This window comes from Danaus plexippus, chromosome 12 (assembly GCF_018135715.1).
Source record: "Danaus plexippus chromosome 12, MEX_DaPlex, whole genome shotgun sequence".
NCBI lineage: Eukaryota > Metazoa > Arthropoda > Insecta > Lepidoptera > Nymphalidae > Danaus > Danaus plexippus.
The window spans coordinates 6,922,216-6,948,815 of record NC_083545.1 but is presented as its reverse complement, the minus strand read 5'-3'; the positions used below and the strand labels follow the sequence as shown (position 1 = coordinate 6,948,815).

The window sequence follows — 26,600 nt, the reverse complement described above, 5'->3', positions numbered from 1 at the left end:
TTTCAACTTATTTTTATCGTATAATGGATAATTTAATTGTTAAAAAAAACCCAAAAAATCAGTGGCTCGTAATCATCACTACGTCACATATGAGCACTGTGTGATAAATATACAACAAGATCGGTATGTTGATAAGTTCTGAAATTAAAACAAGGGATTGTATTTTTTTTTGCTATGAAAGAAAAATCTATAGCTATAGTAAGTCTACAGACCAAATCGCTAGACTTAAGTAGTATATACTTTAACACGAACGATAAAAAGGGACTAACTGATACAACTATTTTAATACAAATTTTCCAATTGATGTCAGCAGGATACAACACCTTGCCAGTTTAATTCGTAACTACGATTAAATGGATTATATAAAAGTTTAAATATTAAATATAATTTTATAATATCAACGAATAACATTGAATATTCATATATTATTCAAGAGTAAAAAGCTACACTCCTAAGAAGCTATGTAATATGTTGCCATATAAAAAGATTTAATGCTTTCTAAATACATAGTTTAAAAAAGTTGCAACACCAACGCCAACATTGTAATGAAAGATAGAAGTGACTCCCAGTCCCAAAAATTATCAACAGTCCTACCTCAATCCGCTACTAGATATATAAATGTTACGCCTTACATTATCTCGTATCGTCAAACTAAAAGCAGACAGTTTACAGTTGGTATGAATATAATAATGAAAAAACTTGAAAGTGTCTGTTTTTACTTTGACCACGCAAACTCGCGGTAAAGATACTAGCAAGTGTCGCCACTTCAAATGTTACGTATACACAATAGCTTAATAAGATATGAGTTCATCACAAATAATTACCCTTTCCGTGGAACCTACGCCTTCTCGTGTTATTTACGCTCGAATATCTCAGTCGTCTACCGTATAGCTAAAACAATAGTGAATTAAATTCAAATATATAGATAGGAAGAGTTTAACTCCGTTACAGTAATAGTAAAGAGAAATTATCTTTATTTGAGTAAAATGCTAAATTGCCTCACCCGTACTTCCCGTTTGACTGTGTTAGTGAAACACACTCAAAAACCAAATCTTATTTCACAAGACGTGCTAGAGCATTCGATCAGAATTAAAAACTACACGTAATTTACAACATTATGTTCTAAACACCAATATTTTTACTATGTATGCAAGATTAAATATAGTTCATTGGTTTGATATATATATATATACATATATATATATATATATATATATTATTCTGACGTGAGCTCTAAAGTGTACAGCTTGTACAAGATTTCACAAGACATATACTTAGTTAATATTAAAATCACCCTATATAACGCAATGCTTACTCTACAAACATTAAAAGACCTTATATATCAAAGATCTTTTCGAATACTACATCTCTCGTACTAATTTTAATAATGCCATATTAATAATGAGTATTTTATTTAGGTAATGGAGCCTTCTTTAAAAGCCTTTATTATGTCAACGTCAATGATTAAATGTCACCCGTGACATCTGTCATATCAGTGACAGCAAACGGAAGTTCGAATAAAACAGATAATTATCATCTTCAAATTACCGCTTAACTTTTTTTGTTATGTGTTATACTTAATTATAGGAATGATTTTGTAACAATAATGAATGTATTGATACTTACCTTAATTTTTTAAACCAAATGGCAACTGAGGAAAAAAATAAAAAAAAAACAAAAATGTATGCATTACTGAAAAATGATTCATGGTGTTTATTAAACAGAGAATATAAAAAAAATATATAACATTTACATGTGTCTATAAACATGGATAAATAATTAAAAAAATATATATATTACACTGGTTTCAATACTGGCTGGGAATATGGTTCCGGGGGCGAAAAAAAAATGCATAAAAAAATAAAAGAACGTCCAAAACTAACAAAAGTAATAAGCGTAAACATTACAACTACTTACATTCCTCTTAAATTATGAAAACAATTAATTTCATCACTTACAAGTTTCTAATTGATTGATTACAGACATCGTTTTATTTATGACACGAACGTCAACGATCAAAAATCTGACATTGATCATGCACTTAGTACCTACAATTCATGTCCATAAAAAAATCTAGCTACAAATGTGACTCAAACTAAATATTATAGTGTAAGAGCGTCTCGTGTGCTAAGACACCCGTTTGTGTTCCCGTAAATCTTTGAAAAAGTGAATCTGTCACAACTAATATATTCAAAATCACGAATGTCTTAGACTATTGTAGATACAGTGAGAAAAATATATGGAACCGTTACTTAGGCCGTATAGTTTTCAAACAAAGAGGAATTAAGTTTCAACCATCGGTACATCTATTTTACCGTCGTATATTTTAAAAGTGTCAATGTCACTGCACTCACAGTTATCACTAAAAACACATCTAGTTTTCACACTGACTTCAGTAATGGCCGACCTCATCCTATCACAGAGACATCCGTCGTGGACTATGCCGCTGATAGTCGGGACACAGTCCCGATTAATGTCCCGATTTACTGAGTCTTCCTCTCGGACTCGTGTCATACGAAATCCAGTGCGTCGTGGGCCTTGGTCGAGTATTTTCCGTATGAGCGCCGGCGCAGCGTACGCTCGATGAGTTTCTTTACCTCGCTCACGATGAACACGCTAGACGTCAGACACACCAGGAAGATGAGATCTGGAAAAATTGTATACAGAAGAGTCGGTACACGATGAACAATTACGGTTTGAGAGTTATTTTTCTTTTAACACTGAATTGGTGGATTAAAAGAAAAGGTTAAATAATTTTGTGTAAAATATATTCAGAAAAAGAATTAACGAGAAGACTTAGTAAACGAAGCAAGCCATCGATTTGGACGAGATATTCTACAGGTATTCCACAGTACTATTTTATATAATTTTATTTCTTTATTTGCAATTTTGTGCCAAAATATTTTAAAATTATTCAATATCAACTTATAACATGTGACCTCTCACATAACACATTCAAATGTGCAAGTTTCATGGCGGACAAAAGTCAAAAACACAATAATCAACCTTCGTCACGAAATAAACATTTGATTTAATTTTAATAGTTATAATATTAACACAACCTCTGTCACAGGAAACAAAAATAAGAATTAAATTATTACCATGTCCTGACAGAGCTTCGGTGAGGAACACCTTCTGGAGCGGAGGGAAATATATGACCAGCATCTGACCCACGAGGCTCAAGGTCACGGCTATAAGGAACACTCTGGAATAATAGATATATATATATGTCAGAAATTAATTTTAAATGTCCATGTAAAATTATTTATGGTGTTCAAAAACAATGGCTTTTAAGTTATTTTATTGTTGGTCTGTGCTCTGTATATTAAGATTCCATTTTATAGAAAGATACGTATTTTTAAATAATTTTAAATGTCATTTTTGATATCAATGTGAATCCATTCTAGAAACTTCCATCGAAATGGTTAATTTTTTATACGATATATGCGTCCGTCCACAGTGCTCGAATGTCGTCTAGAATAGAATATCTACAGTGTACACTCGACCTTATAATACATGGTCAATTAGAGTAGCAATATTTTGAATGTCCGTCACCTGTTAGAGAACAGCCCTATCTGGAACACGGACTTGGTCTGTGACCGGCAGGACAGGGCGTTGAACATGTCGAACAGCACGAAACACGTGAAGGTCATGGTCGTGTCGCGGGGAGTTATCTTGTTGTCCGACATCTGCGAACGAGAGGAGCGATAGTCACTGATGAGCAACATGAGAACATGCATAAGCAATCTCCGTATTATAACACCAGTAGCTATTGTAGTGTTGTCTATTGATATGCGAAATTGAACTTAATTTACGGACGATAAAGCACAAAATACAATATCAATAATTTAATTATTAAAGAAACGGCTGGACATTGGCGTTATGAAAAATACTATCGATATCTGTAGTTACGAGTGACATCACTATCTAAATACTATCGATATCGTGGTTATCACCTCTCTGTTAAACACAAACAGAGTGCCGGCGATGATGATGGCCGCTGATAGCAGCACTGACAACAGCAGCGAGCGGGAGATGATCCTCCGCGAGGTGTCGCGCGGCTTCTGCTTCAGCACCTCGTGGTCCACGGGCTCCACTCCGAGCGACTGCGCCGGCGGGCCTGGCGGGGCATGGTTGTTGCATCAATGAACAATGCTAAGGAACATGTCAGCCAATCAAACGGAACTCATATTTTTGGACGTGCTGCGCGTTTATATTTATTTTTATGCCACATACTAGCGACGTGTCGGTTACTCCGGCAACCGTGATCCGAAAATATTAGTTTAATTTGAATGAATACTCGCGACAGTCTTGTTGTGTCATCGGATTCAAAAAAAAAACGGACCTAAATATTTATATACATATTTTATTTAAATCATTAACTTGAATAATGTTATCTGTGAGCTTAATATAAGTTTGGCTCGTTACACTACACACGGAGCGTTAATAGTATTCATAAATCATTTATAAATCTTCATAACCTACAGTATTATCGTAGGTATGTTATATAATGAGAAACGTGACACGTATAGTAGCGTGGCGATATTTTCTCGGACTAAGCACACAGATTATAACAGATATTTAATTAATTTACACTCAATGCAAATTAATGTCTTTACTATTTTATTTCATACGAAGTCCATACTAAAAACTTAACTTCAAACTTATTTTTTTTTTTTTAATACTTTAATGATGTACATAAAATTATTTTTTATAGTATAATTATAGGCTCGTAAAGTTTTTTTTAATAGTTACAGTATTTTTCATATAAATAAGAAATGCGGGAGTTATATATATATATAAAATATTTTACCATCCATGATGATATTGATCCACAGTATCTGCATGGCGTTCAGCGGGTTCGGTACACCCATCAGCGTGGCCAGCGCCACCAGCATCAGGGCCGCTATGGACGTGGAGAGTTGGAACCGGACGAAGTTGCGGATGTTGTAAAAGATGCACTTGCCTTCCTCGATGGCTGAACTGGAAACGATGAGGTTTATATCTTATTATAGTTACGACAATAAATATGTATCTTGATACCTTTTTTCTTCACTTAATATCACAGACCCGACAGTTCTAAACAATAAACTAAAAATATTCGAGCAAGGCAAGATATAATCGCAGGACATCTGGTACTAAATTAAGTATATATGACATTTAAATGAAACTAGTATTATTCGGATTTACTACGCGGATTTTATTATTTCAAAACTACATAATCCCGACGTTTCGGTTACTTTGCAGCAACCGTGATCACGGTTATGTAGTTTTGAAATAATAAAATCCGCGTAGTAAATCCGAATAATACTAGTTTCATTTAAATGAATACTCGCGAAAATCTTAGATCTCATTATATATGACATTCTATTCGATAATCTGATTAAACAAAACAACTAGCTTAGAAGAACTGAATTTAATTATATAATCTGTAATTAAAAATCATCAAAAAATTTTAATTTACGATACGAGGACGGTTTAGTAGACTGACAGTATAATAAATCCTCGTTCTACTAACATGATGGTAGCGAAGTCGTCGTCAACGAGTATCATGTCCGCCGCCTCTTTGCAAACGTCAGTACCGTTCTTGCCCATCGCTATGCCAATGTCAGCTCTCTTCAACGCCACTCCGTCGTTCACACCGTCACCTGGCGGAGGAATATATTTGATAGAAGAAATTGATAAAATCACTTCCTTATGAGGGTAGTATGGATTCAACAGTGTAGTATATTTAAACATGCTCATTGGTATGTACATAGCGTATGGCGTATATATACATTTTCTTAAAAGATATATACATATACATAGTCAGTCTCAGCCCCACTAACCGGTCATCCCAACTATATTTCCAAGTCGCTGCAGTGACTTCACAATAGCCAGCTTGTGTTTCGGTGTCACTCTATAGAATACTGTAACCTGTGACGAAAAAACAATTATCATAAAGTGATAAAAGTGTGCACTGATTAGGATAAAACTTCAGATGGAAGATAGAGACATAGAATGATATGACATGGGATACATGGGATAATATAATATTAATTTTATCTCTGTCAATATATAACTACAGTTTTAATTATAATGACGTCTAATATTTTGTGTAGTCATTTAAATGAAACTAACATTTTTTGTAGTCATTTAAATTAAACTTAAACTTACGGATACTAAGCGTTTTTTTATAGTTTTACATCTACACAATCCCGACGCTTAGGTTCCTTTGTAGCAACCGTGATCACATCTGCCCTTGAAAGGCTTAGTTCCTTATTGTAACTAGGTATAACAAACTCACGCTGTCAATAATGGCGTCTAGCTCGTCGTCTGACATCCCATCCAACTGGTCGCCGCTGAGAGACTGAGAGTGATGAACATCGAGACCCACCATTTGAGCTGGGACATATACATACAAAAATAGATTTTATGCATTCGTAATAAGACACATTTCACCTATTTGGGATTAAACAAGAAATTGATTAGATTTTTAATTCGCCAATGTATAAATGATGCAAATTTTGCTCATATATTCGATATTGTAAGTTTAACTTATTAAAATTTGTTAGGAAATTGCTTGTAAATATATATTATTCCTAACTTGAGATCAACTTTGAAACAATACTTGAAATATTATTCAATTTAAAAATATAAAATGAATTTTCACCGAGTCGATACAGAGCTCGGTGGTTTAGTTTATAATGCGACTGGGAGGTGACATTTCTTTGTTTGTGGGTTTGAATCCTGTTTGTGTCAGGGTGATGTTTTTTTATAAATTAAATATATTAATCCATGTATGTATATGTGTATGTACGGGTGTCTGTATGTGTGTGCCTGCATGGATCTATGTCTGTGTGTGTACATATGTGCGTGCCACTCACCGACAGCTAACGCCGTGGGTTTAGCGTCTCCGGTGAGCATCTTGAGGTGAACGCCGGCTGATCGTAGGGCATTGACGGCCGGGCGGGCGGACTCCCGGGGCGGGTCACACACACCACACATACCAGTGTACGTTAGAGATTCCAGACTGGACCCGCGGCACAGCGCGATTATACGAAGACCTGGGCGGAAAATAATCCCTCAACAACTTATTACTACTACTACTTGAAATGATTAACACAAAACTTTAATAATTATGATAATGTGATTTATTTAAAAGTCTTTGATTATTTGCAACAAAACTAACACATAATAATTTGTGACAGCTGGTTGGATTGAAATCTCCTTTGTGTCCATTAAAATCTATACAACGATAATATTAACAGAAAACATTCTCCAGCAATTCAAAACGTAAGTCAATTATTAAAAATCTTATTATAATAATGCCACTGACCCATGCGTCCAATGTTGTACGCTTCTTTCAAGAAGTCCCCGTGTTTTTCCTTCGTCAGTGGCGAGTAATTTCCCGCGCTGTCAATGTAATGTGTACACAATGGCAACACTTTCTCAATGGCGCCTTTAACGAACACCTCTTCTTTCAATTTCCCATCACCGAATTTAGGAGCACATTTCACCACCATCATCTTCGTCTCTGAACTGAAATTAATAAAATATTCACATGTTCATCAGCGTACGGGTTGTTCATGTCGTTTCAATTTACAACCTTATTTCAAATAAAAATCGATACTTAACCAACTTCATTTTATTTTCTTAAGAACGAAATCCTCTGTATCGGTTTTGATAAAAGTTTTATTCTTTTGCCCTTTACTACGAAACAATCTATAGCCTCGAAGGTATTTATGGATACACGTTTTAAAAATTATGACCACACTTATATGGCATACCCTCCTTTTCAGAATCGGTAAAAGGCACAGACTAGTAATAACATTTTATATTTATCAATCTCATACCTGAAAGGTATTTCATTAAGCCTGTTGTATTGTTCCCTGAGGTCGCGCATATCGTTTTTCATAGCGCACGCCAGTAGAGCGCCCTCTGTCGGCTGGCCGTATAATACCTCGTCACGGATGAACGCGTTGTTGCACAGGATGCCTACCTGTTAAATATACACAATAACTTAATTTGTACAGACGCTACATTTTACTGATAGAAAATATTAATCTGTGCCTAGAAACTAAATGTGATAACCAATCGCTAACGCCATCTGTCGTCTGTGTCTTGTGATATGTGAATTGTAACTGCTATGATATTTTCATGAGCAACTACGGATAATTTTTGAAAGACAACTCAACCAACCATATTTAAATATAAATACTCATATAATTATAATTCTACTAGCATATGCCCGCAACGTCTTCCTTCCTTTCTTCATGGTCTTCGGAATTGGGTTCAGGGAAAAAATAATAATGGGCACCTAAATAATACAGAGCCGGTAACACCCACTAGCAGCGCCTCTATAGTGACGTGACTTGATATAGAACCGCTTTCATGACGTTTTCCTTGTGGAAGAACACAGATGTATTGTATAAATGATATTATACATCTCATTACCCACATTCTACTGTCTGAAAAACATCACTAGAAAGTTTCATCACATCCGGTCAACAGACGACCATACTTCCATACATCCTGTTAAAATTTCACACACATATATAATATTATATATGTATATGTTTGTATGTACCTCTAGCATACTGTTGACGCCCATCCTGGCTACATCCAGATCTCTGCCCTTGTAAGCCCTCAGCTGTATGTCACCTCTGGAACTGTACCCAGCCCCCGTCACTTCCGCTATATGACCACCGGAAGTCGATAACGTCGTCACTGTCATTTCGTTCTTAGTCAATGTGCCTGGTGGAAGAATTATTTTTTATATTAAATGTTCTTAACTTTGTGAACTCCTAAGTTGTTAATAGTAAAAGTTTTTTCCTATCATCGCACACATTATTCTATGGGGTTTTCCAATAGGGACGCTTGAACTTTGACAGCTGATTGCGGCCATGTTGTTTGAGTGACAGCTGTCAAATGCAGTGTGTTATATTCATTCCGTCCTCCCAAACCACCATGGCAGGTTACAGTGTCGAGCAGCACATGCAAATCATAAAATTGTTTTATGAAAATGGGTCTTCAGTTCGAGCAACGTTCCGCGCACTTCGCCCGTTTTACGGTCGCGATGATCGTCCTGCCGAGTCGACTATCCGTCGATTGGTGGACAAATTCGAGTCAACCGGGTCAGTTAACAATCAGCCGGTTCCCGTGCGTCAACGTAACGCGAGATCTGCCGAGAATATCGCCGCTGTGCGCGACAGTGTCCTCGAAAACCCGCGGCAGTCAATTCCGCGTCGCGCACAGGAACTCGGCCTTTCGCAGACGACAACTTGGCGAATTTTGCGTTGTGACTTGAGCCTGCACCCGTACAAGATCCAGCTGACCCAAGAGCTCAAGGTTAATGACCATAGACAGCGCCGTGTGTTCGCTGACTGTGCATTAGAGCAGTTGGAAGTTGACGCCGATTTTGGCAAAAAAATCATCTTCAGCGACGAGGCGCATTTTTGGATGAATGGCTATGTCAACAAGCAAAATTGCCGTATTTGGGACGAGACCAATCCACACGAGGTTCACCAAGTGGCAATGCACCCGCAGAAAGTGACTGTTTGGTGCGGATTTTGGGCCGGAGGCGTGATTGGTCCGTATTTTTTCGAAAACGATAATGGTGTGGCCGTCACCGTCAATGGTGAGCGATACCGGTCGATGATAACCAACTTCTTTTGGCCTGAAATCGAGAATATGGATCTGGACAACATGTGGTTTCAACAGGACGGCGCTACGTGCCACACAGCACACGCTACGATGGAAGTTCTGCACGAGCAATTTCTGGACATGGTCATCTCGCGCGGAGGCGACGTGAACTGGCCACCGAGATCGTGCGATTTGACCCCGCTGGACTTTTTCTTGTGGGGTTTTCTTAAGTCGCAGGTCTATGCCAACAAGCCGCAAACCACCGATGCCCTCAAAGTCAACATACGCCACGCCATCGATCAAATACAGCCCGATTTGTGCGCCAGAGACATCGAAAATTGGACCTTTCGTGTGCGCGCCACCAACCGAAGCCGTGGCGGTCATTTGAATGATGTCATATTCCATACATAATGGGGTCGATAGACCTTCCAAATAAAAAAAAAATTTCTTTCCTACATGTATTTTTTTTGCATTTCAAAGATCAAGCGCCCTTAATGGAAAACCCTATATTAGACGTAATAGGAAATAATGATAAGATTTATTACTGAGATTTATTTATCCCTTGTTTAGCTTAAGTAAGTTATGGTGAAAACTGAAATGGGGTGATTTAAATTCAATCTTAATCAAATCTAGGCAAAGGCTACATGTTTCACGGTTTGATATAGAGTCGTATAATCTGTCAAAGGTCTAATGTCACACCAGTTTTATCGCTGCAAATGACATTGACGCCACCGAGTGTCTCAACCGTCGGTAGCTTCTTGACGATGACATTTCTCTTCGCCATCCGCATCACACCCAGAGCTAATGTCACCGTCACGACAATTGGTAGACCTGTTCAGGAAAAATACGTCATTTTATTTAGAAAAGTACATTTAGAAGTCTATTTTTGCCAATTCAACATTTTGATACCTTCAGGTATAGCAGCAACGGCTAAACTGACGCCAATAGTGAACATCTCTTGTATAGCTTTGCCTTGCAGCCAACCAGCAACCATAATAAGACCTATGATCCCAAACGAATACATAGACAACTGAGTGCCGAGAGTGTCCATGGATTTCTGGAGTGGAGTTTTCGGAGATTCTTCCGCTTGCATCATACGAAAAATGTCACCAAATTCTGATCTCTCGCCAGTACTTACAACTATACCCTGAAAAATAAATTTAAATCAACCGACATTTTAAGCTATCATATATAATGATTTACACATTTTTCATAACCTACCTTCGCATTACCACATCGTACAAGAGTTCCCATGAAAGCTATGTTATCCTTGTTAACTCTGCCAGCCATAGCCTTATTCGGCAGGACGCTCTTAACAGCCGGTTCTGTTTCGCCAGTAAAGGACGACTCATCTATCGCCAGATCAGTGGAGTCGTAAAGACGAAGGTCAGCTGGTACTCTGTCTCCCACATTGAGATGGACGATATCACCAGGAACCAAGTTACGGGCCAGGAAATGTTCGACACGACTCTCGCGGAGGCTGCAATATGTATTCTTATTTGAAACCATTACATGGGACCCAGTAGTTTATCGAACTAGATATGAAATTGCTTATGTTTCGGTGTTCCTTAGTCATGGGTAAAACATCATATACGCGTCTATATAAAAATGAACTTTATAGGCAAATATAAGTAATAATCGCAGATAAAACTATTTGGTTATATTTACGTTCATGTTTAAGTTGTGCAAGTGCGTTTTAAAATCAGATATAATGGAGACCATCCTCTTCCTTACCAGTTGCATGATGGTGGAACGAGTTTGTTCAACTCTTCCAACGACTTCTCTGAACGGTATTCCTGTACGAAGGCCACCGTCACTACTATGATGATGGCAATCGTAATTGAGAGAGCATCGTCGAATTGTCGCATACACACACTCACCACGGCTGAACCTATACCAATACAAATATTACGATTAACTTGACAATGGAAATTTATCGAAGTGATAACTTGTGATGGGAGGGTAAACCGCTCCGTAACGTAACGCGTAACGCTACTTAAAGTCACCAAATCAAAGGTTAATGAAAATCTTTGAACTGGTTTAAAGAAATTTTTACAAAAAATTAGGTATAACGTAACTATAGAATGAATCTAACATTAATATAGAATGTGGAGTGAGAAGCAAAACAGAAGAGGAACACGGTAGATCCTGTTTCACTTTAAAATCTTTTTCAGATTTATTTTGTCAACTCGAAAATAAGGAAAATTATAAATTCAAAATTGTTCGTGTTGCATCATATCCCATGTTATATATACATTTTTACTTGAAAGATACGAAAATGTACAATTTATAATTATCTCAAAACCTAAAACAAATTAAACGAATCATGAATTTATTAACGTTTCTTTATTGGTTTATTATATACCTAATTACTTTTTTTTACTTCATAAAAGTTAATTGTTCATTTCTGAACTAGTTCCATAATTTATTCAAAGTCGTTACAATGATAATAGCCGTAAAACATTTATAACGCTGCAAAAGTAATTTATATAGCAATATGTGATGTTCTCTATAATAAATATTTTTTAAAAAGCTATACAAATAAAGATTTACGGGATGTAATGAAAACTCATTTTAGGAATTTTAAAATATTAAAAAAAAAAAGTAAAAATACAGAATGTTTGAAAATAGAAACTGTTTCTATCTGTAAAATAGTGGCGCCTGCTAAAAAAACGATCACAACATTTGACAGTTAAAAGTAATAAAAAAATTAAAATATTTTTTTAAATTCATAACAGAGTATCCCACTACATTTTGTCCCATTCAATTAGCTCAAGCAAATTGTATCTCAACACACAAAAATACAACAAAAACAACTGTTTGAAAGGAAAATTCGCGTTATTATTTAGGTGGAATAAAAATAAATCTTCAATGACTGCAAATAAGAGTGTAATTGGCTTGCAGTCGTCACAGGTTATTAACTGGTTTGATTTGCCACGCCACGGCGGAGTATGAATATGAGCGCTGATTTTATTTTTTGTTTATAGTATTATTTAGACCTATTTTAATGTCGGTATGTACTTTAAAATAACATTGTTTCGACGCTTCTTTTTTATATGATCAAAAGACAGACACTGATTATGTTTTTTTTAAGTGTTCAGTGTTATTTCGTTTTAGTATTAATTTCCATATTACCCAAAAGAAGTGACAGTCCGATAATAAATAAATTGGTTACATGTATTATCCTATAGCTACTTAGTTTTTGCTTTTTCTATCTTGTATTCCTATACAAGTCGAAAGTATGTTGAAAAATTTATTAAATACATATGTAAATCAAATTATTATCATTAAGAAATAAGTTTCAAATATTTAAGTAAACCTAATAGAGCCTATATAACTATGTAGGTAGGTATATATATTTGTATTTTTGCAGAAGTACACAACTGTTTCAAGATGTAAATTGTAAATATTCATACAAAGTTTTTTATTTATAGCTGGTTCTTGTTCGTCGTCTCAAAATAATATCAATATCCTATGGCATTCATGTATAAATACTTTTTACGTACATTAAAGTATTAACACAGTTCATTGGATGAGAAACGGCAAACTATTCGTATTTAATTGGTAGATGCAAACTTGTGTTAAGCGTAAAGAATGCTAGACAAAGTAGTGTTATGCATATGCAATATAAAATTAATCACTCCCAGCCCTGGCACATGCATGTGGCAGTTGTAATCAGTCGTAATGCATTCCATCAATTAATAAGCTTTCACGGAATTAACTAGTCCGTGTATTATGTTGTTTCAATTCGACTAGCCTTATAACGTGACTTCACAGAAAGTATCGATTTTAATACATTATACATAGGTCACATGTAGAAAGTTGTGTTGTTTTCAGGCTACGATCTATATAAAAAAATCATGCAGACATACGAATGATATAAGATTTAATGGGCATTTCCTTAAATACGTACGCCTGAATAACCCAACAAATATACTATTATTGTATATTATTCAATATAAATGACGTTTGTATTTAATTACACTTTTTTAATTTCAATCAGTCGCTTAATAGAATTAAAATAAACAATCATTTATTTAATAATATTTTCGTAAACTAAAGTTATCAAAAAAATAAATAAATATGAAGCCACGTTTGAAATTAAAGACTTAAGAACTTAAACTTCATGGCATAGACTTAAAGAAAGATTCAAAACTTTCGGAAAACGACATAACTATGTGGATATTTAAATTTGATGGAGTGGCTTATTTCCGCGACGCAAACAAATAGATACATTACGTCAACTAAAATGTTTCTTAAATCGCGAAATTAATTAAATTACAAAATAATTTTATGCTTAAAACATTTGATGAGAATCACTTCTATACAATATGTTTAATGTGTCTTAAAATTCCAGACAATTCATTATGTATTCAATGTGAAAGTTATATAAAATATGTAGAAGGAGACATATATATGCGTATATCACTGTCCTACTTATTCATGTCTGATAACTTCAATTAATTAATTATTAATTACTAACACACTAGTATCCTTGAATAAACTTTGGGTTATTTAAATAATATATCAACTGCGACTGAATTTAAATACTTTATCAACCACAATACAGTTGTGTTGATAGTATAAGTTTTTATATTTAAATTAATTTTTAATTTTCTAACCCTAACACCTATAGTATTGCAGTTTGACATTTAACTTAAACTATTAAGTACGACGACCGGAACAAAGATTTTTATGTAATTGCGATCATTACTGAAGTAATATTCTATGTAAATATGTAATTTCCTTATTATTTTTTTTATCTTATAACGTTTATAGCTGTAAAGCAATGTTGAGCTACATGAGCTACGAAAATTGGAAACTGCAATTTCTAGAATATACTTGCATCTTTCCCCGGTGGTGCAACTTTTTTAACATAAACGTAATAGTAATAATTTTTAATGCTGTACATCAAAAATGGTATTCTGGGACTGTATGAGGGCAGGTCGTAAAAACGTGATTATAGCAGAAGATTTAACGCGCCATAAAACGGTTTGCTGAGCGCAAGTTTTTATCGCCATACGACCTACGAAGCCTTTCCCGTTTCTCATCCAATAACCAATGTTAACGCGATGACGTGCGAAGATTAACGTATGCAAAATTTTTGACGTCTCGTCATACGTTTGTGGTGTAACGTTTCAAACTTGGGTTAAGCGTACATAAGAAATCAGTAAAGCGTTCGTCTGCGATATTTGTATCGTAATACGTAACATATTTGTTATTAAAATCCGGGATAAACCCTCTTTATACCAAATCTAATATGTTTAAGCCGTATTAATACTTATTACATTTGCTCAGAATGTACTTTTTCGCAAAAAATGAGTCCCAAAGATAATAATAGATATGAAATAAAATATAAATCTTTTTATTATAATATTTTTATACTGAAATTGAATACTTGAAAATGAAGACAAAAAAAACATTATATGTATATACAAGTATATGTAGATATTACAAAATTACTGTTATATCCAGCTATATGTATATAGTTATATTCTTCGATAAATTATATAGCTAGTTCATAATATAGATTTAATTTATGTAAACAAGGTAAATAAATGCATGTAACAGAGCAAGCCTTACAAGTAGAATAATTCAAGGGTAAACGTGACATTACACTAATCTTAGTATAGAGAAGCAAAACGACAACAAGTCCTACTTTGCTATGCTAAATACTGATGTTCTATACGATAGGTTAGTCTGTGTAATTACAAATTGATGTGAAAGCTAGAGACAATAGAAAATACAGAAAAAATATATATTAAAAGAACCATGTTCATCTATGTTATTTATTTGCATCTGTATTAAAAAAAATATATATATATATACGAACAACGCCCCCTTGTATAGACATGTGATATGTATTATTTACTTTAACAGATTAGTGTTGCTTTTTATATCGATAAAATCACAGATTGAACAATCGACAATATATTTTCTCCCCTAATAACAACTAATAACCAGAATTCCCACTTACGAGAGATAATCGTTCCAATTAAATTTAATATCTTGCTTTTGTATGAAACAAAAACATAAATATTCTTAATAAAAATATCCGAATAGATTTCACTTTCAGAGAGTGAAATTATTAAAGAAATACTAATTATTTTTGAGAATCGAATACGGGAAGTACCAACTTACGATTAAAATTATCAATTCATGTATTTATATTGTTATATACATGGAATTATATATAGTTGAAAACATTAAATTTATGTTTCCAAATAGAGTTCTGGACTCACCAAGCAACAGAAGTATCAGCGGGTTCTGGAACTGTTCTATGTACTTCCTCCATAGCGGTTCCTGCTCTTTCACCTGGAACTCGTTCGGGCCCACGAAGTTCATGCGATCGTTCGCATCCCGCCATGTTAGGCCTCTCCGGACATCTACTTGGAGACGTTCAGCCACCTGATTGAAGATATATTGAAGATATAACTACCCTGATATATAGTTGCTGCAGCATAGTCCTTACAGCTATACCACAAGTTCGCACGTCACACCGCATACCAAACGTTTCGAGGTCATATATAAAAACTTGAGACGCTGAGTATTTAGTGTAACGTAACAAGCTTGTAGTAGAAGCACTAATGATTTTCTAGACGAGTTGTCGGCTTAGGGACTGTAGTAATATAAAATGGATCCATCGGCTGGGGTTAAAAGGAAAAGGGGGATTAAGCCTTCCGGCACTCTCATTCATCGCACAAAACGCAGGTGCGATAGTGATAGCTGCTTTACATTAAACATTTATGAAGGGTTTTAAAGCGTTTGTGATAAAAAGAAATACATTTTTCCACTAAATACATAATTAGCTAATCTCTCCCGCCAACCTTCAACTATATACTTGATATAAATTATTCTTTAAAGAAACAAAACACAATTCTCACGCAATTTTAATTGTCATGGTATTTTCGATAAAAATACGTTAAAGGTTCAGGCGTTTCAAATCTAAAATGTCATAAAAAATCTAATAAATACGCTGTTTTATGTAAAAGTGAAAACGATCCGGTATTGTATGTGTTGATTGCTCATAAAAAAATATACCTAAATAAAGCAATCAACATATCAGATGAGCTTTTTATGATCACACATTTTATACCAACAGCCAAACTAATATCCGAGAATACTAACAGACGAATATGACAATATCATCATTATTGAATCTAATACAAATATGTATTTCGTTTGTAAAACTCGTCTTGGACCGTTTTAATTCCGAGTTCAAAGCTCACTTGCCATAAGAAGTAAATTTTAATTGAAAATGCATTGTTGTTTTATTCTCCTCATTTTCTTTTGTTTAACTGAACCTCATTGTCATAGAGAAAAATTTCTGATAGATCAGTGATTGGTCTATATTATAAAATATTTCTTCTCATCACATATTAATTATTATGATTTCCTTGATAATAAACGTACACTAAGATTTAAATAATTCAGTATTTTTTTACGATACGCACATACATATATATTTATTTTGTAGTATATTAGTTTTAAAACTAACTAAAACATTTAACTCTAGGTACTATACGTTCAAGATATTTTATTTTTAAATTAAGTCGTCACTAAATATAATTATTACTATATAAAACTTTAAAGATTATCTTAATTATTATCTGAACATTATTTTGTATACATTGATTCATTATAATTTTTACATGTAAAATGCTTTATCAAAACGTGATTTAAATCGAACGTGATTTAAATCGAACATAATTTATCAATCGTTCTCTTTTTTTTTTAATATAATTAGTGATCAGTATTCTTAGCACAAGTTGATACAGCCAATTTATATAACTACAAACTATTGGTGTTTAGTTTGACTAAAGTTTAAATGAACTAATACTGCCACTGAAAAAACATGTTCAATAATAATATTACTGTCAAGAAATTTATTTTTTCTATATGAAATAGGTATTTAATCCACGTTTTGGGGCCTCAAAATCATCAAATGTCCACTCAGCTTTATATGATACATATTTTCGTCTCCAATCTCAGAGTGTTCAACAAAAGGCGTGATATAAAGGAAGTTAATCCAAGTCCCCTCATAGTACCGTCATATAATGGAGCCTTCAGAGCTTTTGGAGCTATTAAAATTTTAATGCGACACTTTTCTTCTACCGGAAAGTCTTTGTGTGACAAATTATTCAAACAGAATGGACCAGAGTTCAAAGGCTGTTTTGACATTATTATTATTAACATTTGCAGAGGCTTTTTTGGAAAGGTTTTTTTTTATTAAAATTTGTATAAATCGATAGAGCGTTTGAATATATATATCGTACTTTATGTATTTACGTTCACCGTATAAATTAATCATTATATAAATTTATTACTTCAATACCGGCCTCCATTGAGGTGTTTGACCGTCCATATACGCGGTTTGCGAATCCTAGAATTTCCAACGGAACCTATACATACTTTTTGTTGTCAAGCTTGTAAGAGTTTAATAAACTTTGGCCCTGTTCTTGTAAAAAACTATAAAGACAGAGACGTTCTGTTAAATACTAGAATCACAAGTACTAGAATACTTATGCTAAATATCTCCTCACGATTTAAATAATATCAAATTGACCGAAACATGTTCAGTGAAGAGCTTAAATAAAAAACATAAGTGGTTTGATCTTAAAAAGAACAGATATATTAAATTTGGTAAAGAACAATTAAATTTACTTCATATTGTATTTAGTAATTTAACTGTTGCGCGGTATTCCAATCAAATTACACTAATTTCTGCTTAAAAATTGTAAATTATTAAAATATGTATAAGTAAATATTATGTAAGCCACATTAAAAGAGTGGCGAAGTTGGGAAGGGGGATTTATATTCAAAACTTTCCCGTATGTATACATATATATATATATATGTACATAAAAATTTTGTAATATTCATTGTCATTATATTATTTTAAAGCAATGAATTGTTTGGTAAATTCAAAAGTCAATAACAATTAAACAATAGTGAAAGAATATATACGCATATTAAAAATTTAAATTTCTTATCAGGAGATTTCTTCCTATGATGGCGATTACATTGAATACTTTCTATTAAGATATAATAACATCTTAAGCAGTGAACACAACTACAGAAGAACGACTTTCAAGCGTTCACTGCCTACATCGCTACATCATTAACAAATTATTCAATGTAATAATTTCATTAAGAAATCTCTTTAGCAGAAAGGCCGTGATAAACTGACAGTCAGGCAGATTTTTTTCCGCGCATATATATATATATACATATATATATACATTCCTATAAAAACTTCGGATCATACCTGACTTAAAGCCCTCTTAGTATTCTTACCTCGTGTTACCATAATCACACTACATACGGAACATAAAAACAATTTCATTTGTGAACTTTCTCGTTTATACTATTAAAGAGAACTATTAAATGAGAAACGGGAAACAATTCGTGTTTAGTGTGAATCTGCGTACACGTGGTACGCGTACAGATAACATTGTAAAACTATATACAAAATTAATTCTACACGTTCAACTTTAAACAAACATTGAACTCGTGAAATTATAAACAAAAAATTGTCATAATGAAATAATATTATTTAATTAAGTCAAGTTTTACTGACAAATTATTTAGAAGTATAGTTCATTTTAATAGAATTTAACAATCTTGTACAAAAAATTAATCAGCTGATATTGACACTTGTCTATGCCCCTAGTGACGTGAGTACTTTTTAAGATACTTTAATTATTATATTAAAGTATTAATAAAAAAAAATACTTTAAGTTATTCATATTTTGTTAAATATTTATTTATGAGTTTATAAATGCAGAACGAGTGGTTACGCTTAGCAGATTTTGCATGCCAATCGCACTAAAATGGCGAACTTTGATTAGTGATACGTTTAATTTGTGCTTTTAGCGCCATCTATGTTTAGTTCCGCCTGCTAAACACCAGGAAATAATGAGATTTTACTGTTCAGTTATAGCTGATGTTCATCACATGTTGCGTACACTATAGTGTTTGGTATAATCTGATCTTTTTAATATTAATGTGATTTGGTAAAGGTTCAAATAATACTGACTATAAATATCTTTGTATATATGATAAAGTCGTGTTAGTAACACTATTTATAACTCAAGAACAGCTTTAGGTTATGCTGAAGATTAGTGGAGAGATGGCTTAGAACCAGGAAAGAAGATATGATACTTTTCATACGATCGAAAAGAAATAATAATAAATTGATAAAATCCAAAATCTTCTTTACTGCCGTTAAGGAGGAATAGAGCTCGCCCGGTCAGCTATACATTTCTAATTTTGAAACTAACAGACGATGTCGCGGGCAAAAGCTAGATCGTTACTTATTTATCATGTATAACACTTACTTTTAAAAGACAGAAAGAATTTGATGAATAGAAAATGATCGCATCAATTTGACAAATGCGATAAATTTTCGTGCTCAAAATAATTTTATAAAATAAACATGTACACCGTTGTTTATCGATGAAAAGAATGTTGGACTGATATTCAATCGTACATAGAACGGAGTAATCCCGGTCAATTGCATTGTTAATTCTACTCATTAATTCCACTGGAATGTACAGTAGTTAAAGTTGTAATGTCACGATAACATGTCATACAAACCTAATACATAATATTAACACGTCTATTGAAAATTAAAAAACTGAATAAAAATAGCGAAATTATTCAGCTTCGTCGAGCATGATTCCTAATATTGTTAAATCGAAATAATCCATTATACGCATCTCGGACTATACGAGAATGAGACAATCAGTCTGAGAGACAGGAGGTTTAATCTAAGAAATATGAAATTTTATATGGACGCGAAAAATCTTTATATCAGAAGAACCTTATAATAATGAGATCTAAGATTTTCGCGAGTTTTATTCATTTAAATGAAACTAGTATTATTCGGATAGCTACGCGTGATTTATTTTTGTAAAGAACTACATACTCCCGACGTTTCGGTTACTTTGCAGTAACCGTGATCACGGGCAGACGAGATGTCGGGAGTATGTAGTTCTTTACAAAAGTAAATCACGCGTAGTTATCCGAATAATACTAGTTTCATTTAAAAGAACCTTATAATGTTAATGGAAATAATAAAAGGAATATTTTGCGTCAGTAAATTTATAATAATTTCCTTATTATAATATAAATACAAACATGAAATATTTGTAAAAGAAAAAAATAATTTTATCTATTATTTAACCCTTTCGTCTTATCTATTTATAATAACACACTATATAATTCAAAGCAACTTATATACACGTAATCTACAACTAAATTGTCTTTATAATTTGTATTTTCTATAAATTTTTGCCTCTGTGTTCTTAATAGTATTTATTATCTGTATTCATCTAGACTTGTCTATAATGTGCAGCGGTTATCTCAAGGTCAAGTTCAATGGACCACATCGCACGATGTACACAAACAAGGCTTTCAACGTTCGTAAAACTCATTCAAATAAGGCTTAAAACAAATAACACAAAGTGTGTTATCCCCACCAAAGCATTATCGATTACTCGTCGACACGGTGTAGATACACTATGTTTATTGTATACCTACACAAGTGTATTAAAAAGTAATTATTATCTTTAAATTAAAATTTTATTTTTTCCAGGAGGTACTCGTCTGTCCGGGTAAACTTTGGTTCCGCTAATGTCATATTTATTATAAGTGTACCGATCTGTTCACGATTTAGCTAAACTGTCAACATTGACAGATGAATACGAAAAGTACAGGGCGTGGTATCTTCCAGAAGAATATTCCACTAACGTTAATATCAAAAACAAATGTCTCCTCACATTTTGTACAATTGATGTAACAAAATTCCTATTTAAAAATGATGAATACGTAAAAGGATAGCGTAAAAACTTATAACTGTATAGTCTGTATGCTTTTGTTATTTAAAATGAAATAAGAAAATCAAACCTTTCAAGAAATATTATAGTTTGAAAATGAAGATCTCCTATCTTTAGCTAGACCTGAACTTTCATAGTCGAATTTTCTGGGCTATAAAAGGCCTCCCATTCAATAAATAACTACTACAATAGAAAAGCTAGTACTAGACTTCGAATAATATTATTTGAACGGCTAAAAATGAAACCTTTTTAAAATTTTATTATTGAAAATTCTAAGTACTCTTTCAAAAAAATATTTCCTACTGATGTCGCAACATTTATTTCAAGCCTAAAATATTACATATCGTAGTATAATAATCAATAAGTAATATTGTAGTATATACAAAATTTAATAAGTTATATTCTAAACCAACTACAAAAATTGTGATATAAAGCATTTCTGCTACTTAAATAAATAGTAATTTTAATATTAATTAAACTATGTTTGTACAACGCATGTTAGTAACGAGAGAGATTCATCACGTTCATTGTAACAGTCGTAACGAAATGACTGTGAGTCAATACTTTACACGAGTGGCACGCGTGCTTTCAATTATATATATATCGGATTTTATTACAAATTCATTATTTTAAAAGACAGGGCGCCAGCCTCGCTGACGTCACTAATGTCACTTGTTTCAGTACGTTTCAGATATTTCAAAATGAAACTTCAATTCTTCTAAATGTTCTTGTATTTCTCGAAGGTTCTTCATAATCACATTCATTATGATCCGCACTCGCTGAACTCTGCAGTTCCCTATCGTGTGTCCAGACGTCATATTTATACCAGAATTCAAACATAGTTCTATTCTCTTTGATTTCGTTTTACTTTTAACAATAGTAACGACGACCAATAAGTTGTTATAGTAATTGATGCCTGTCTTGAGTTATTTTCATGTTGCATCCGTCATTGAAGCTGCTTGCGCCGATATATAGATTTTATTAACAATCAACGTTCATTGTGAATATCAAAAGTTTTCATCTTCGCGAACATAGCGTTAAGTTTTCAATTAAAATCGCTCATAGTAATGAATTTGGTTACTTAATGATACGCGGACTTGTCATGAGGAAAATGAATTTAAAATAGATATGGAACATAAAAAAAAACTTGTAATATTTTCATCAATTTATACGAGCGTCAATTTTAATAACACATTAAAAACTTTTTACTCAGCATCACTATATGTATATTTTTCTAGGGTACACATATGTAATTTGCATAGTAATTGTGATTTTTTTCAGTCTGTCACAAATATTAGTAAGTAAGATTGAGTGATTACTTCCAGTATAACTTGAATTAACTTATTGCAAACTAAATAACTTACAGACGTACGAACCCAAAATCACTAACACCTTGTTAATTTAGGATTTCAAATATGGAAGGTACTAACAGACAAACAGTCAGCTATCTCGAACTACGCCTTAAAATTATTCTGATACATCTGCTCAAATAATTATTTTGAGAAACCCAACAAAAACTAACAATAATTTAATTATCAAATTGTTATGTAACATTTTATTATATTATATTAAATAAAATACATTTATGAATTTCTTAAAAAACGACAGCCTTTTCAAGTGTTTCATTAAATTGTATTCGTATGAAAGACATTCTATTTAAATTAACATTCAGCTATTCGCATCTCGAACAGAATAAACATTAAAAAATAAATGTCAACCGAGTCCTTTCACGATTAGAGCCTTCAACTGTCTTTATCGAAGCGTAACTCACTTGACATAACGTGTTTCAGTTAACGGAATTATAACACATACTATATAAGATGAAACATGGAAGCCTGATATACAAATGTATTTTTTATTCCAATATATATATAACTCTTAATTATTGATCTAAAATAAATACAAATGAAACAAAATGAAATTACTATGATTTACACATAGTGAGTTTTATGTCAGCTCTCATACAAAAACGTGTATACATGTATGACGTCACATGTCATGTCCTGCACGTCACGTCACACGTGTGCTCTCGTAAATGAGTGACGTCACCAGTACTCACCTCCTCCCAGCTGAGTATGGAACTCTCGACCGCGCTGATCCACATGTCACCAGCGCCGGCGCTCACGTCGCGCCGCGCCTCCTCTGTAGAATGCTGATACAAAATAATACTATTAAATAGTTACATTTATATAAGAAAAAAATAGATAATTAATTTCATATAGTAATGTGTTCAATAAATAGAAAACATATAATGAAAGATTAATTTACTGAAGAATGATTTGAAGCCGTAATCACCATAGTGTTAAAATTCAGTTGCCTAAACAATTGAGCTATTACACTCTGGGTAAAGGTGGTCATGTTAACTGCTGTATTGGGGTGGATTATTAATTTGAAATTTAACATATATGGAATATAATATCAAATATTTACTATGTACTGTAATTTTACAACCATTCACAGCGGAGATGAGTGAGAATTATCATCAAATGACCAATAGCTATCGTTGATTTTAAGTTTACATCAATTTGGACCAATAATATTTGTGGTGTTTTCTAAAATTACACATTTTAGATAGCTATCCATTTAACATTAAATAATGTATAGAAATTAACTCAGTACTTATGTACAATAAAAGAAAATATATACATTAATTTAATAATGAAAAAAAAATATAAAACTTATGTTTCAATGTAACTTAGAACAAGTATTAAATCAAAGAAAAAACAATTTAAATAATTGGTATTGTATTGTTGTAAAAATTTATATCAATGAAAACAAATTAATATCCCCTGAACAAACACCGTCTCAAACAAGTTTTCATTCTATTCAATTCAATTTACATTAAATTATAAAAAACCTGTTTGCTTAAATGTTTCAAAATATTGACATAAACTGAGATATACATACTTCTTTCTAATAAGATGCTGCTCTTATACATCAACAAAAAAAAAAAAACAAATAAACAAATGTTGCCTAACAACAAATATTATGATTTGTCTTGCCCTAAGGTCAAAAATTTATCCGGCATTAAATAATTCTAGTTGGTGTATACAAGAATATATAATTTGTAATATAATTATAACATTAAATATGGTTTCAAATAAGTTTCTTGTTGTCTAGTCTAAGGGCTGGACAGTGTTAAGTGAGCAGTAATATTTTTCAATATATTTATTTGTGTAAACAGCTTATATTTGAGTTGCCATTCTTACAAACAATACATAAGCAGTTTCTAAAATATATTCTCATTTTATATCCTACTCAGATATATTTTGCTATAATAGTTTGCTATTTACTAAATTATATTTTTGTATACAAATATGTCTTAATTTATACTATTGATACAAGGTATAATGTTTTTACCCACACTTCAATTTTTAGTATTTACTAAAAACTGAACTTTCAAATTAAAAAAACATTTAATATACGCGTCTTGCCGAAAACTTTCGCCGCAAAATGTAATCACGTGTCGGTAGAGAAAGTGACTATAATACCATATGTAAGGTTTTAATTAGAAACGTGAGTACAGAATATGTAGTCAGTGAAAAGTCTAGAAAATAATCATGGTGCTACGATGCACTACTTTTAATTTAAATATCCAGGTCGCGAGTTCGTACTCGGCAATCGTTTGCAATTTAGGCAGTTTTAAACATCTACCTGTTACTATCTGTGTATTAACTATAACATAAAATGAGAACACAATAACGGTCAAACATAAAACTATCCACTTGTGACTAACAAAGCATTAATGAATCAATAACATCTGGAACATAAACAAAATCAATAATTTTAACAAGTCGTACTACTAACCAGACTGGCGGTGTCTTGACTGTCTAGAGAATATTTGTCAGCTTCTTTTCCTTGATGTTCAGAGAAATTCTCATATTTACGCTTAGGGCTGCTTTTCATCTTTCTCTAATATCTTGCAGCTTAAGCATTAAAAGACATTTTCTCACGGAAAGATCACAAAATCACAAGCTAACGGTACGTCACGAACGCTCTAATGTGTAACATTGACTGTTGTCTAAATGACAATTGACAAGTGACAACTGAATTCAGTAATCATTTGAATTTGTCAGACGTCAGCTACAAAATGAGAGACCGAATTAAATGTATACATCCGTTTAGTAATATCATTCAAAAATAAACTATGTATTTCTTAGTATTTAGTTCGTATATTAATATATTTTGATCATATGAAAAGCAAAACTAATATTCATAAAAACTTGTACGATATTTTTATCATATTGCCATAGATCAGACTTTATTTTATTTTCCATTGTCCAGCCGATCGGAATATTTGTCCATTTCAATAAAAGTGTGAATTTTATTATTTACATATATATACTTATTTATTAGTGAAGGCTCTAATTACTCCAAGATAGTGACTTTTTTGAATTACTCAAATACATATTAAATGTAATTAGAGGAACGTCATTTAGGACAAAACGATAACACTACTGACAACTGTTAATAGAGGTTAATTTTCTTAACTTCTTGACTACATACAATTCTTTGCTTCTTTCGAAAGAACGTATCGTTGAAATTATCTTTCGGTATCACTTTATAAATACCAGTTTCTAATAAAATTAATATGTAAATAACTATTCCATGCTTAATAAGTTAATACCCAAGGACTTTCAAAAACAGAAAGTAGGTCGTGATAAATCAGGAACATACAAACACACTGCAATATTAATATTTGTTTCATTAGTAGAAAGTTTATTTCCGATACAAAAATCTTTAATGCTTATTTACTATGATGAATGATAACAAAAGCATTTAAAATTGACTATTCTGGACATAATATCTTGCAAAGTGTGTTATGTCAGAAGTATTTATTGTATGAAGTCTCGTATGTTATGTCCATAAGTAGCTAATATTGTTGTTTTATCATAATTAATTCATCGAATATCATTTAAGAAAAAAGTGATAAGCATTTAATAGAACTTACCGGTTTCGATTGCTGCGGAACATTTCTATCAATGTCCCATAACGACACTGTTTGGTAATCACAGACTTTATCATATTTACTTCTTCGAAACATTTGTTGACATTATACGAACGTTATAGATTAATTATTACACAATAATGAACCATTATCAAGCTGGCAGTAACAATTTAACAGCAATTATCCTC

The 26,600-nt window shown here is 32.7% G+C and overlaps 1 protein-coding gene across 2 annotated transcripts; it reads right to left on the bottom strand.

The window, feature by feature from the left end:
• Positions 1 to 1,683: 1,683 nt before the first annotated feature.
• On the bottom strand, positions 1,684 to 26,600 carry LOC116772259 (calcium-transporting ATPase type 2C member 1). 2 transcript variants are annotated; one of them, XM_032664364.2, is made up of 19 exons: positions 26,416 to 26,600; positions 23,524 to 23,616; positions 15,867 to 16,032; positions 11,359 to 11,515; positions 10,846 to 11,104; positions 10,534 to 10,771; positions 10,324 to 10,455; positions 8,570 to 8,736; positions 7,836 to 7,981; positions 7,319 to 7,521; positions 6,867 to 7,046; positions 6,287 to 6,384; positions 5,829 to 5,916; positions 5,519 to 5,648; positions 4,814 to 4,983; positions 3,957 to 4,120; positions 3,556 to 3,689; positions 3,102 to 3,205; positions 1,684 to 2,647 (listed from the first exon to the last, which is right to left on the bottom strand). In XM_032664364.2, the coding sequence occupies exons 1-19, from the start codon at positions 26,506 to 26,508 to the stop codon at positions 2,511 to 2,513; spliced, it is 2,859 nt and encodes a 952-aa protein (XP_032520255.2). In that variant the 5' UTR covers positions 26,509 to 26,600; the 3' UTR covers positions 1,684 to 2,510. The 2 variants fall into 2 exon arrangements, with proteins under 2 accessions (XP_032520255.2, XP_032520254.2); XM_032664363.2 differs by lacking the exon at positions 26,416 to 26,600 and adding an exon at positions 25,272 to 25,489.

Excerpts from the sequence above, each read along its gene's own strand:
- LOC116772259 (XM_032664363.2), bottom strand. The coding sequence starts at position 25,370 with ATGAAAAGCAGCCCTAAGCGTAAATATGAGAATTTCTCTGAACATCAA. Across the intron at positions 6,385-6,866 it reads ACCCACGGCGTTAGCTGTCG|CTCAAATGGTGGGTCTCGAT; the intron begins GTGAGTGGCACG and ends TATATGTCCCAG. Across the intron at positions 5,917-6,286 it reads TAGACGCCATTATTGACAGC|GTTACAGTATTCTATAGAGT; the intron begins GTGAGTTTGTTA and ends TTTTCGTCACAG.